This window comes from Uranotaenia lowii, chromosome 2, assembly GCF_029784155.1.
Source record: "Uranotaenia lowii strain MFRU-FL chromosome 2, ASM2978415v1, whole genome shotgun sequence".
Classification (NCBI taxonomy): domain Eukaryota; kingdom Metazoa; phylum Arthropoda; class Insecta; order Diptera; family Culicidae; genus Uranotaenia; species Uranotaenia lowii.
This window is the reverse complement of record NC_073692.1, coordinates 91,517,640-91,530,565: the sequence shown is the minus strand read 5'-3', so window position 1 is coordinate 91,530,565 and position 12,926 is coordinate 91,517,640. Positions and strand designations below refer to the sequence as shown.

At 41.8% G+C, this 12,926-nt stretch overlaps 1 protein-coding gene across 1 annotated transcript; it reads left to right on the top strand.

The window, feature by feature from the left end:
* Positions 1-1,579: 1,579 nt before the first annotated feature.
* Positions 1,580-6,925, top strand: LOC129741667 (uncharacterized). The gene has a single exon (XM_055733415.1). The coding sequence runs from the start codon at positions 1,580-1,582 to the stop codon at positions 6,923-6,925; it is 5,346 nt and encodes a 1,781-aa protein (XP_055589390.1).
* Positions 6,926-12,926: the final 6,001 nt, after the last annotated feature.

Sequence of the window (12,926 nt, the reverse complement as noted above, 5' to 3'; positions counted from 1 at the left end):
CATAACTTCTTCAATTTTCAACCAATTTGGATAAATAGTTACTTGAAATCTTTGTTTTAATTGACATTCAAAAGCAGAAGAAAATCAGATTTTTAAAATGTTACCATTTGGTCTAAAAGTTTTGCTGAATCAATATTTTCTCTTAAATTTTTTTTTTATATTTTTTTCTAGCATAAAGTCACTAATATCAACAATACTGTTGATCATTCGCAAAAACAGTGTTCGGATGATCGATAGAAAATTTATTTACCTTCAATATGCAAAAGAGGGTGTTCCGGCGCAGTCACAACGAACAGCGGCCCACAACAAATGATGACGATAAAATACGAAGACATCAATGAATTACAAACAAAATACGAAGAAATGCGAAAATTATGATTAAATACGAATGTTAAGTGAAATAGTTATAAGGGAAGAAATATCTTGTAAATAGTACACATAAAACATGAATTTCACCGAACACAATTTCACACAACACACAACACATAAAATGAACTACCAACACTGTACACTCACAACATAGAACTGAGAGTGAGACAAACATGACATGAAAGTGATAAGTGAACTGAAAGTTTAGTTGTATAAGTGACATGTATATTTATTTATGCTTCAATAAAATCACTTTCTAAACCTATTCGCGCGCTACGGACGTGTTTTGCCACCGAAATTTCGATTCGTTCTCGGCCTTTTGTTTCGCTCCGCCATCGCTGGTCAAGTTGATGACCAAAGTTGTTCCTGCTATTTCAAATCCTTCGACGCCGTTTGGGACCCAATTTCGTGGGACACTATCAACGGAATCCTGCGTCCGTACATGGTCCTTCGAGCCGGATTGAATAGCGCACGTACCTGCCAGGCCTGGGGAATCATCTTCGGTATTCTTCACCAGCAACAGCAGCAGAAAGCGCACATCGATTAGCAGCAGCAGAAGCAATTAATTTGCTCATCAGCACCAGCAGCAGCAGCAGCAATCAATCACCGCGGAACCAACAGCAATCCTGAAAGGAAGCATCGTTCCAGTACATTTTGGTAGTTCGTATACAAATTTACTTACTTGTTTTCGACTTCCAGGGGGGTTGGTCATCGGTCCCGAGTGCGTGATTGAGGCTTTTTTTTTGGTAAATTCGACATCCGACGGAACATTTCGAACTTCTTTGGAAACATCCCGGGTGATTTTTTTCCGATTTGTCAACATCAACAAACCGTAGGTTGGACCGGTCCGGTAAGTCATATGCCCACTATTCTTTCGCCGGAAACGGTTCCAAGTGAAAAGTTAGCACAATTGGTGCATGTTTCGGATATTTTTTTATCATCGAATATTGTTCGTCGGCCATTGCTGTAGGCCATAGGAGATCAATTTGGAGCTCACTATTAACCCTTCAAGTCCCAGTAGCACAAAAAGTGCCTTATTCAAAAATAATTTTGAAAGTTTTTTTATTTTTGAATTTTTGCGAATCGATTGCGATTATCGATTTTTCGGGTAATTTAACCCTCTCAGTACCACTGGAAAATATTTGATAACAAAAAAAAAAATATTTTTTCGGTATTTTGCGGTTTTTTTTTTAATTTTTTCCGCTAAGCGATGAAGAAAGAAGTGGAGTTTAAGAAAAACTTGGTGATTTATCGCCAGGCTCGAGATTCTATGGAACGAGCCATGAATTTTATGCAAAATTTCGACCCGTATACGCAAGTTGAGCAAGCTTTAGCTCGAAAAAATGCTCTTGAGAGCAATTATAAGAAATTTTGCCAAGCCTCATTGAATCTTGAGAGCCTTGAGGAGGAGGAAAATACTGAGATAGATTTCGCGAAGGATATGGCTGCTTTTGAGGAGGATTACTTCACGCTAAAAGCGTTTTACGCATCATTAGAGGTACCCCGCACGCCAGCACCATCGTCAAGTTCATCAGGTCATTCTTTTCGGGCCCTGAAGTTACCGGATATCAAACTGCCGGAGTTCAGTGGCAGTATTTTACGGTGGTTTTCTTACTACGACACGTTCGATTCGCTAGTGCACAACAATGCAGACTTGTCAGATGTGCAGAAGTTTCACTACCTCAAGTCGACTCTTCGAGGAGAGGCACTGAAACTTGTTGAGAAAATGTCTGTCACGGGTAACAACTATTCAGTGGCGCTGAAAATGTTGACTGATCGGTACCAGAACTTGAACATCCTAATACGCAGTCACATTGAGGCGTTGTTCAAAGTGGAGAAGGTGCGCAAGGAATGTCCACGGGAATTGACAAGTTTGGTCGGCGACTTCGAGAACAACTTAGGAGTTTTGGAGAAGCTGGGCGAGAACACGAAAGGCTGGAGTTCACTTCTGGTGCACATGGTGTCAGCGCGGCTGGATCACAACACGCTTCGCGAGTGGCAGCGAGCAGCGGATAAAAAAAAGATGATCAAGTTTATCCGTGAGTACGTGATGGAGCTAGAGACGTTGCAGTCCGATCGACCAGTGCGTGACTCCAGACCCAATCTCCAGAGCGTGAATGCTGCTACCGAAGTCAAATCCAACGACAACTGTGCGGCGTGCGGGAAGGGACATCGTTTGTATTTCTGCGAGCAGTTCAAACACATGCCGGTTACTCAACGTGCTGCGATCGTGAAAAAATCTGGATTGTGTGTCAATTGCCTCTTTGGAAAGCATTCGTTCGCTACCTGCAAGTACGGAGCCTGCCGAGTATGCGGAACCAAGCATCACACGCTACTACACAATCCAGATGTCGATAAAGCAAGAGGATCCGGCACAAATCAAGTTCCGAAGCAGCCTTCCGTTTCCAATTTCGCTGGTGTCGATAGTTCGCTTCCTGTTCCTCTCAGCCTCTCCGCCAATACGCACTCGGGGACCAAACGTCTCGACCTCTCCCCTTCGAACCAAGTATTTCTCGCCACTGCTGTTGTCAAAGTCCTCGGTCCAAAGGGTAATTCGTTCCTCGCTCGAGTTCTGCTTGATAGCGCTTCGCAGCCGAATCTCATGACTGAAAGGTTTCGTCGTCTTCTGAATTCGCGGAAGACTCCTGGTAACACAGAGATCGCTGGCATTGGTGGAAATATTTCTGCAGTTTCGCTGTTTTCGACTGTCGCTACGGTTGCCTCACGGTTCAACAACTTCCGAGTTCCGCTGGAGTTTATTGTGATGGATAAGGTGACCAGCGATCTTCCAACTTGCACCATCGATGTTAACGATTGGGTCATTCCGGAGAATATTCGTCTCGCCGATCCATCGTTTGCTACGCGTGGTCCCATCGATATGGTGATTGGTGCACGGGTTTTCTTCGAGCTCTTGCGAAGCGGTCACTCCAAACTTGGCGACGGAAAACCAATGCTCCAGAATTCGGTGTTTGGTTGGCTCGTATCCGGTTTTCACGACAGCGGTTCCAATGCGGATGAAGTTCGGGTCCATTGTAACTTGTCGACGTTCCACGATCTTGAACAGAGCGTTAGCCGATTTTGGGAGCTTGAAATGTGTCAGAATAATTCTACGTTGTCAGTGGAGGAGCGCCTTTGTGAGAACCACTTCGAATCAACAACTCGCAGGGATGATTCCGGGCGTTACATCGTCAGTCTGCCCAAAAAACCGGAACTCATCGGTCAGCTGGGAAATTCGCGTGCTATCGCCACTCGTCGATTCTATTGCCTCGAAAAACGTCTTGAGCAGAATTCCGATCTCAAGGCACAATATTCCTCGTTCATGTCCGAATATCTTGCGCTTGGACATATGAAATTGGTTGATGCTGTCGAGGATGCTCCGGGTCGCCATTTCTATTTGCCACATCATGCTGTTTTCAAGCCGGACAGTTCTTCTACGAAGCTGCGAGTAGTGTTCGACGGTTCCTGCAAAACCACTTCGGGTTTTAGCCTCAACGATTTGCTGCTGAAGGGTCCAACTGTTCAGGATGACATGATTTCGATCATTCTACGGTTTCGGATGCATCCTGTTGTCGTAACAGCTGACGTGACGAAAATGTACCGCCAAATCTGGGTAGCAGTGGAAGATCGGGCTTATCAGCGGATTCTCTGGCGTGAATCTTCTTCGGAACCACTTCGTACGTACGAGCTTACGACGGTCACCTATGGCACCACAACCGCACCGTACCTGGCAACACGATGTCTGCAGCAAATAGCCGACGATGAAGCCCAGAAGTTTCCGAAAGCAGTTCCCGTAGTCAAACAAGGTTTCTACGTTGACGACGTTATGCGTGGCTTCGACACAGTGGAGGAAGCAGTTGCAGCTATACGAGAGACGTCTCTGATGCTGAATTCCGGTGGTTTTCCTCTCTGTAAATACGCATCCAATGTTCCAGAAGTAGTTGAGCAGTTTCCAGCAGAGCTTCGAGAACAGGCCTCCGTTTTGGAACTTGATCGTTCGTCTCCAATCAAAGCACTCGGCTTATTTTGGAAGCTTACCTCCGATGAGCTTCTGTTCAAAGTTCCTGAATGGCCAGACGTTCCTTCGACTAAGCGAAATATCCTGTCGCATATCTGCAGCTTGTTCGATCCGCTTGGGTTAGTTGGTCCGGTGATTGTTCGTGCGAAAATGCTGATCCAGCTCCTTTGGGAAATGCAGTTAGGCTGGGATGATCCGGTTCCCACAAGTATTTCCGACCAGTGGATGGAGATATCATCGCAGCTCCCGATTTTGTCGCAGCTTTCGATTCCTCGCTTCGTGTTGACGGAGAAGCTAACCACTTTAGAGCTTCATGGGTTTGCTGATGCTTCGCTGCGTGCATACGGTGCCTGCATCTACCTTCGTTCGGTATCCGCATCGGGTGCAGTCACTGTCCGCCTGATGACAGCAAAATCCAGGGTTGCCCCAACTGAGAAGCGTAGACCTACCCTCGCACGTCTGGAGTTGTGTGCTAGTCTTCGTTTGGCTAATCTACAGAATCAACTGCTGGAGAGCCTTCAACTCCAATGTCCCCGGTTTCTGTGGTCAGATTCTACAATTACACTGCACTGGATTTCGCGCGATCCATCGAATTGGAATTCCTTCGTCGCCAATCGGGTTTCGCAGATTCAGCAGTTAACTGAGACCGCTACGTGGCTGCATGTGCCTACTGAAGACAATCCGGCTGACCACATTTCGCGTGGTTTGATTCCAGAATCCATCGTTGGCAATGAATTGTGGTGGAATGGTCCGAAATGGCTGCTTCGTCCTCCTCAACATTGGCCTGCGTCCGCGTATTCCTGGAAAACCCAGCCGCCGCTAGAAGTAGACACCGAGAAAAGGAAATCCGTTCCTATTTCCGCAGTTTGCACTCACCAAGAGTCCTGGACCCGAGAAACGTTGGGCTATTTTGATAGCTACTACCGCCTACTTCGAATCATCGCCCTTTGCAAGCGTTTCATGAATAACTGTAAGTTATTGGAACATGCACGCACCGTAGGATTTCTGGTACCTTCCGAGATTCGTTCGGCAGAGTTGTCACTTTTGCAATGCGTGCAGCTCGAAGAGTTCGCTGAAGATCACAAACGTTTACGGCAAGGATCGACCGTTTCGCAGAAATCTCCGTTGCTGAAACTTCGCCCGTTCATGGACCAAAATGAACAGTTGATTCGTGTGGGAGGTCGCCTCAAAAACGCTCCAATTCCATTCGACCGAAAATATCCGTTTCTCATTCCGAAGAAGCATTTCATCACGGATCTTATCTTCCTCGACGCCCATGAAGAAACGCTTCACGCTGGACCTTCGCATCTATTGGCAGCAGTTCGTCGTCGTTACTGGCCAATAGATGGTCCAAATAAAGCCCGTAATACAGTCCACCAATGCATCGTCTGTTTCCGCAACAAACCGAGATTCGCTCAGCAAGTTATGGCACATCTTCCTGCTGTACGCGTTACACCATCGCTTCCATTTACCAGTACCGGAGTTGATTTCATGGGTCCAGTGTACTTGAAACCTCCTCGCAAACAGGGCCCAATCAAATCCTATATTTGCGTCTTCGTTTGCATGGTTACCAAGGCCGCACATCTCGAACTGGTAATGAGCCTCACATCCGACGCTTTCATCGCAGCGCTGATACGGTTCTGCTCCCGGAGACGACGTCCATCAGATATTTACTGCGACAACGCCACGAATTTCGTCGGCGCCAAGAACCAGCTGGAAGAACTTCGTGTTCTCTTCCTGTCGCAACGGCATCAGTCCGAGATTGCCAGAACAACAGCCCGAATGGGAATCGCTTTCCATTTCATCCCACCACGCTCACCCACCTTTGGAGGGTTGTGGGAAGCTTGCGTCAAGTCCGTGAAACATCACCTACATCGCGTGACTCTTGATGTCCTTCAGACGCAAGAGGAAATGACCACTACGGTCGCACAAATCGAAGCGTGCCTCAACTCCCGGCCGCTTACTCCCCGTTCCAACGATCCCACAGACCTCGAGGCCCTAACTCCAGGCCATTTCCTAATCGGTGGTCCAATCCTAGCTCTTCCCGAACCAAACCTTACCTCGTTACCCTCCAATCACCTGTCCCGCTGGCAAGACCAACAGCGTGTTCTCCAAACGCTTTGGGATCGCTGGTACGTAGAATACTTGCCCACTCTACAGCGTCTCCAAAAATGGCCCGGTAAACACCCGAATCTAGCCGTCGGTGACATGGTTCTGGTCGAAGACAACAACTTGCCTCCTACGAAATGGCCCATCGCTCGAGTCCTGAAGACGATTGTTGGCGACGATGCGTGTGGCAGAGTTGCAGACGTGCTGTGTGATGGAAACCAAATCCGCCGTTGCTCAATCCGCAAAATGTGCCCGCTCCCACATTGCGAAGCCTCCACAGTCACGGAATCCGAGCGTCAGCCTTCCGCTCCGAGCTGCACTCCCCAACCATCTCCCACAATTGATCTTCAGGCTCCATCCACACTTCCGGCCGCTGCTCAACTTTTGGCTCCGAACAGCGAGATTGGTTCCGACGATGACAACGACGAGTAATCATCCTGGGTTCCATCGCAATACACATCGTGACAGCCGTTCCTTCCAATCGAGATGCTGTTGAAATGGACATTTCAAGGCGGGCGGCATGTTCCGGCGCAGTCACAACGAACAGCGGCCCACAACAAATGATGACGATAAAATACGAAGACATCAATGAATTACAAACAAAATACGAAGAAATGCGAAAATTATGATTAAATACGAATGTTAAGTGAAATAGTTATAAGGGAAGAAATATCTTGTAAATAGTACACATAAAACATGAATTTCACCGAACACAATTTCACACAACACACAACACATAAAATGAACTACCAACACTGTACACTCACAACATAGAACTAAGAGTGAGACAAACATGACATGAAAGTGATAAGTGAACTGAAAGTTTAGTTGTATAAGTGACATGTATATTTATTTATGCTTCAATAAAATCACTTTCTAAACCTATTCGCGCGCTACGGACGTGTTTTGCCACCGAAAATTCGATTCGTTCTCGGCCTTTTGTTTCGCTCCGCCATCGCTGGTCAAGTTGATGACCAACGTTGTTCCTGCTATTTCAAATCCTTCGACGCCGTTTGGGACCCAATTTCGTGGGACACTATCAACGGAATCCTGCGTCCGTACAGAGGGATTTAAAATTACTGTTATGCCGTCCGAGATATTTTAACCTAAGGACAAGAACTTTTTTTATTTTTCCAAAATTTTATATTTGGATTATAACTCAAAAACAGCTCTATTGAGATATTTTTGAATTTCATTTTCGGATTCAGCGCCCGATTTCACATTAAAAATGTTGGACAGTCAATCAAGTTCACGATTTTTTTTAAATTTTGTAAACAAGTGTAACCTTATATATATATATAAATGCCTTTTTTTGTAACACCATCACTTATAAACGGCGTTTATACGTGATGATGTTACAAAAAAGCCATTTTTATATATAAGGTTTCAAATTAAAATAGTTTGACTCTGGTCAGTTCATTTGGGAATGATAAAAACTATAAATACTATACATTTCGGTTAATTGATTTGAAAATACAAACATAATTATTTTTTATTTTATTTACATAGTATTCCGTCTCACGACATAACTTGACGAACATAATTCCTGAAATTCACATAATATCACAGTCAAAACTATAAGTTTTTTTTTAACTTTTGGAAGGGGGTAAGTGTGAAGGGCCGTTTTACAAAATAAAAAAAATGTGTTTGGAACAGAGGTACTTTAAAAACTTAACGATTAAAATTATAAAAATGTCCCGATTTCTAGTTCCTTGTCGGTTTTCTTTCTTTTCATCTGTTGGAAAATATCCAATTTCAAAAATAATTGAAACATATAAAAAATTGTTCTAAAACAAGAATTGCGAGTAAGCAAAGTGAGCCGCCGACCGTGTAGTAGAGAATTCTATTGCAATTAGTTGCAATGCTATTAAAAGCATTCCAGTCTATTAAGTCACCGGTCTTGAGATCGAATCCCGGTCACGACAGACGTACTATCTGTGGGTTGACGGTTTTAGGATTAGATGCTTGCTATCATACCCTTGAAGCTTATACGCTTAGTGTTAAGCTAATGGAATTCCTTCAAGGAAACTTCAATTTTGATTAAGATCCAATACCGATGTTTGTATTTGTATCGTTAAAAAAAACTACATAAAATTGTTGTTGTTTTTTGAAAAAAAAAATCATAGCTTGTTCAGTGATCGAAGTAAGTTTATGGTAGGTAGGTACGTTTTTAAATAACTTTTTAGGAATCCTTTTTTTTTTTGGATTACCATGAATTTTAAATTTTATTGATATCTTAACTTAAGATATCTATCCTCATAACTTTTTCTCTGTCATGAAACAAACCAATCAATGCTTTTAAATTTCTGAGCATGAATAACTCTGAACATAAACTACATTTATTCTGCAGCATCACCCTATCTGCCACATGTGTGCGTGCGTGTGTGTGTGTGTCTTACGAGAACTTTGTAGAATTTCCAACTTCCCACTTACCCAGAAAACTAGTACTGAAACCGGGAGGGGGAGAGGGGTGGATGAACCAAAAATTGAATCACGGCCTTACCCCCCTGTGAGTGAGTGGAAAACTGGAGCAGGAATGCTTTTTCGGTTGAGTTGTGCCGTGCGTCGTCACCGGATTTTTTTTTCCTTCTTCTTGCTCTTCTCCCGTTGTGTTTTTCTTTTTTATTATTTTTTGGCTCATTCCTTTGAACTTTCACCATCAGCGAGCTGAGTCCTAGCTGTAGGCAGCTGCTCGGATATCTGCCATCAAATTGGGCATAGCAGAAAGTCGCTGATTACGCAGCTGGTGAAATTTCGTTTTGAGAAATAATCTAAATTAATTCCTTCTCGTGCTCGGAGACTGCGGAAGCGATTTTCGTCAGAATTAAAACTCTGGTATCAAATTTCAGCACATTTGATCCACTTTCTGGCAGGGGGACTTTATCTAGAGGCCTTTTAATAAATATCAGCAACGACGACGACGACGAAGGCTCAACGAGTTCTTGGGAAAGATTCTTTTTCCTCAGCTATTCTGCAAGACAGTTTGTTTCAGCAACGATTGTAGCGACTAGAGTCATGGTCGGTTTCCCAAATTGGTGATTAAAATTAAAGCTAACGAATGATTTACCAGAGATCATACTGAGCTTTCAGTAAATCTGTTTCGTTGAAATGAATTTCCTATTTCGGGATTCAATTTGGCCGAAAAAAATAGTATAGATCCAAGCACATAAATGGTGCCATCGCCCTTTCTTCCCACGACGAGAAACTGATGATAGAAGGGAAAAAACTTTTCGGTGAATGGCTGAGCTAATTAGTGCGAGAAAACTGACTCACTCGCTCAGGATCCGCTATCTAGCCCATGTGTTTGTTTAGGATCTCCGGCTAGGAGCATAAGTATGGCATGGTACAGAAGTGGAATTTCGGCAGAGTTTTAATTGCCGAGAAGGGCTCATGAATGTTAATACAAAATTTGCTGCTAGCTCAAGCCCACACATAAACATACACACACAAAGCTCCCTTTTTCCGGTTTACTTACGACGCTCTGATGTGGTAAAAGTTGTGAAAATGAAAGAATAATACAAGGAAACTACTATTTGATCCGCAAACAGTTTCGGGGCCAGTTTAGTGTATGCTCAAAGTTTGCATTTTGGATGGAAAACTAACAGTTGTGTTACGATTTACGAATAAGGGGATACGATGACGTTGACGATTGCGCAACTATAACCAAAAATCAAGGAATTAAATTACTAGTTAAACCAATACAAAAATGTATTAATTAACAATTTGAATGTTTAGAAACCTACAAGAGTGCTTTAAAACTTTTAAATGACTAAATGACTAATTGATGAAACTAATTCAATATTTCACTAAACAAATAGATCTGTAGGAATAAGCAGTGTTCGACATCCCAAATCGAAAAATTAGAACAACTAATTAAATCGATAACTCAGTCAAAGTTAGTGATCGCTAATCAAAACCGCTAAATGTGCAAAATAAGTTATCGCTTTAAGCTTAAGGCGCTTATCGCTTACCGCTAACTGTTGACTGTAGGAAATATGTATAGGAAACAGTAGTATTAAAGCGAAAGGAATGAAGAAAATAGAATAGTACAACAAAATGTAGATAGAATATATTGAGGTACCCATCAGTTCAAATATATTGATGAGGGCTATATAAAGCTGATGAACAGCCCCTCGTAATAATTGAGAACAAGTGAATCGAAGGTTCGAGAGTGCGAGAGAGAATGAAATATTCTCCAATAGACACGACGAGATTGTGTAGAGTTTCTTCAGAGTCGAGGAAAAATTGAGTAAAACGAGAATCGAGGGAAGCGTCAGTTTAGAGAAGAATTCCATGAAGAACGGATTGAGTGGACGGAAGCTGAAAGAAAAAGCGATTTAGTTGGAAAGTATGATCCAAGTTACGGTCGGTTTCGACATTGACCAATAAAAATGTTAACTGAACATTATATACAATATATTTTTGAATAACATGTAATTTGGATATACAATACATTTTTGACTGGAAAATGCCGATAGAGTTATCCAAAACTCAAAACAAGCAGAACAAAAAACAACAATGAACTCTTGCATGCATTATGGTTGAGCCTCAATTTATTTAATCAAATACTTCGTAAACATAGTACAGATTTTTTTTTCTCGCCCAGTCCTTTGCAAAAATTTATTATTAGTTTTCACATTTTCAAATGCCGCTATGTAAAATGATCAAATCAATTAGCAGCCTTATATGTTAGTTTGTTCACTAGTGAAAAAAGACCATTAAAAATCTTCAGCTCTGAAACTTGAAACATTAAGACATGTACTTTAACACTTAAGACCTGAGACCTGATACCTAAGATCGAAGACTTGAGACTTGAGACTTGAGACCTGACACTAGAGACATGAGATCTGAGACAGCGAGTTAGTACCTGAGACTTGAGACCTGACAATTGAGACAACTGATATCTAGACCTGAGACATGGGACTTGAGACCTGAGACCTGAAACTTTCGACATGACAGGTGACGCCTGAGACCTGAGACCTGCGATCTGAGACCTGAGAGTTGAGACTTTAGACATGACACCTGAGAACTGAGTCCAAGTCTCATATCTCTTGTCTAAGGTCACAGGTCTCAGGTATTATTTCTCAGGTCTTAAGTCTCATGTCTCAGGTCTAATGTCTCAGGTCTCTGGTCTCAGCTATCAGATCCCTGGTCTCATGTATCACGTTCTTAGTTTCAGAGCTGAGGTTTACCCAATTTCTAAAAGGTTCTAAGTGTTTTCCTTTGAAAAGGACTTAGAAAATATTCTCTCAAAAACCGTGTTAATTCGCGAAATCCGTGTTTAAAATAAACCGTGCAAATTCCCGAAAACCGTGTTAAAAAGTCGTGTAAAATAATCGCGCAAAAAAACCTTGGTGAACAAGATTTTCATAATACCTACTCCAAACTTAGTTTATTCCCCCTTCGAGTTTTTCTGAAAATTTCGGAGGTGTTTCTAAATAAATGCTAAGAAATATAAAAAAGTTGAAAAATGTGGCACATGGCTGTGATGTAAGATGACCTCAAATTTTCCTCTCTTCTGACTCTAGTACGCACTCATCCTATGGGACCATTCAAATTTACACTTTTTGTATGGAGCGTATTTTGAAGTCATAATGACAATGTATTCTGAGCCAGAAAAACTACTTAAAGTACATTTATGTATAAAAAATAATTCATAAATTTCAAAAATAGATATGGGATTTAGCGATTTTCAATAAGTTTTTTTTTTGATTCGCTAGCTCAATTCAAATCTAGTGGAAAAATTAAACCGGTAACGAAAATTTAGCGGACAAATAAGTAATTGGCGTATTAGAGCTTTTGAGACAAACACTAAGAGTTTATTTGGAAGAAATTATAATTCAGAAACTTTATCGATGTGAAAACAGAATAAACTTGGATTTTTTCTAGCCGTTATCGGTTATTGAAAGGTTATGGGAGTTGAGACCACATCCTTTTGTAATTTTATAATCAGACACATAAGGTTGGAACAAAAATCAAATCTTTCTTTTGTCACCTTTAACAAACTCCTCCTCCCCCTTCAACTTTTACGGGAATCCCGAATGAGAAAAAAAGGTTTGATTTAATTGAAAATATCTGAAAATACTTCAAAAATAAACACAATTGGAAAAACGAAAGTCAAACTTTTGAAGATGGAAATTGTATATACTTTTATACCCAAATTACTTTTTTTTTTAATTTTTTATTTTAAATATCTATGTTATAGGAAATGAAGATTGTAAATCAGTCTATGACACGCAAGCTTTCATCCAATTTTTCCAATGTATTGAAAATTTGCTTTATTTTTTTTATACCACCACCGCCCGTTCCCGTCGTCCCTACTCAAGTAACACAGATTAAGACAACTAGCATCAGAAAGTTTAATAGCTGTTCTATTTTAGTCATGAAAATTGCTTAGATTCTTCACTGTAATATGTGTTGTAACTCTAATTGG

Coding starts and splice junctions, on each gene's coding strand:
- LOC129741667 (XM_055733415.1), top strand. CDS start 1,580: ATGAAGAAAGAAGTGGAGTTTAAGAAAAACTTGGTGATTTATCGCCAG.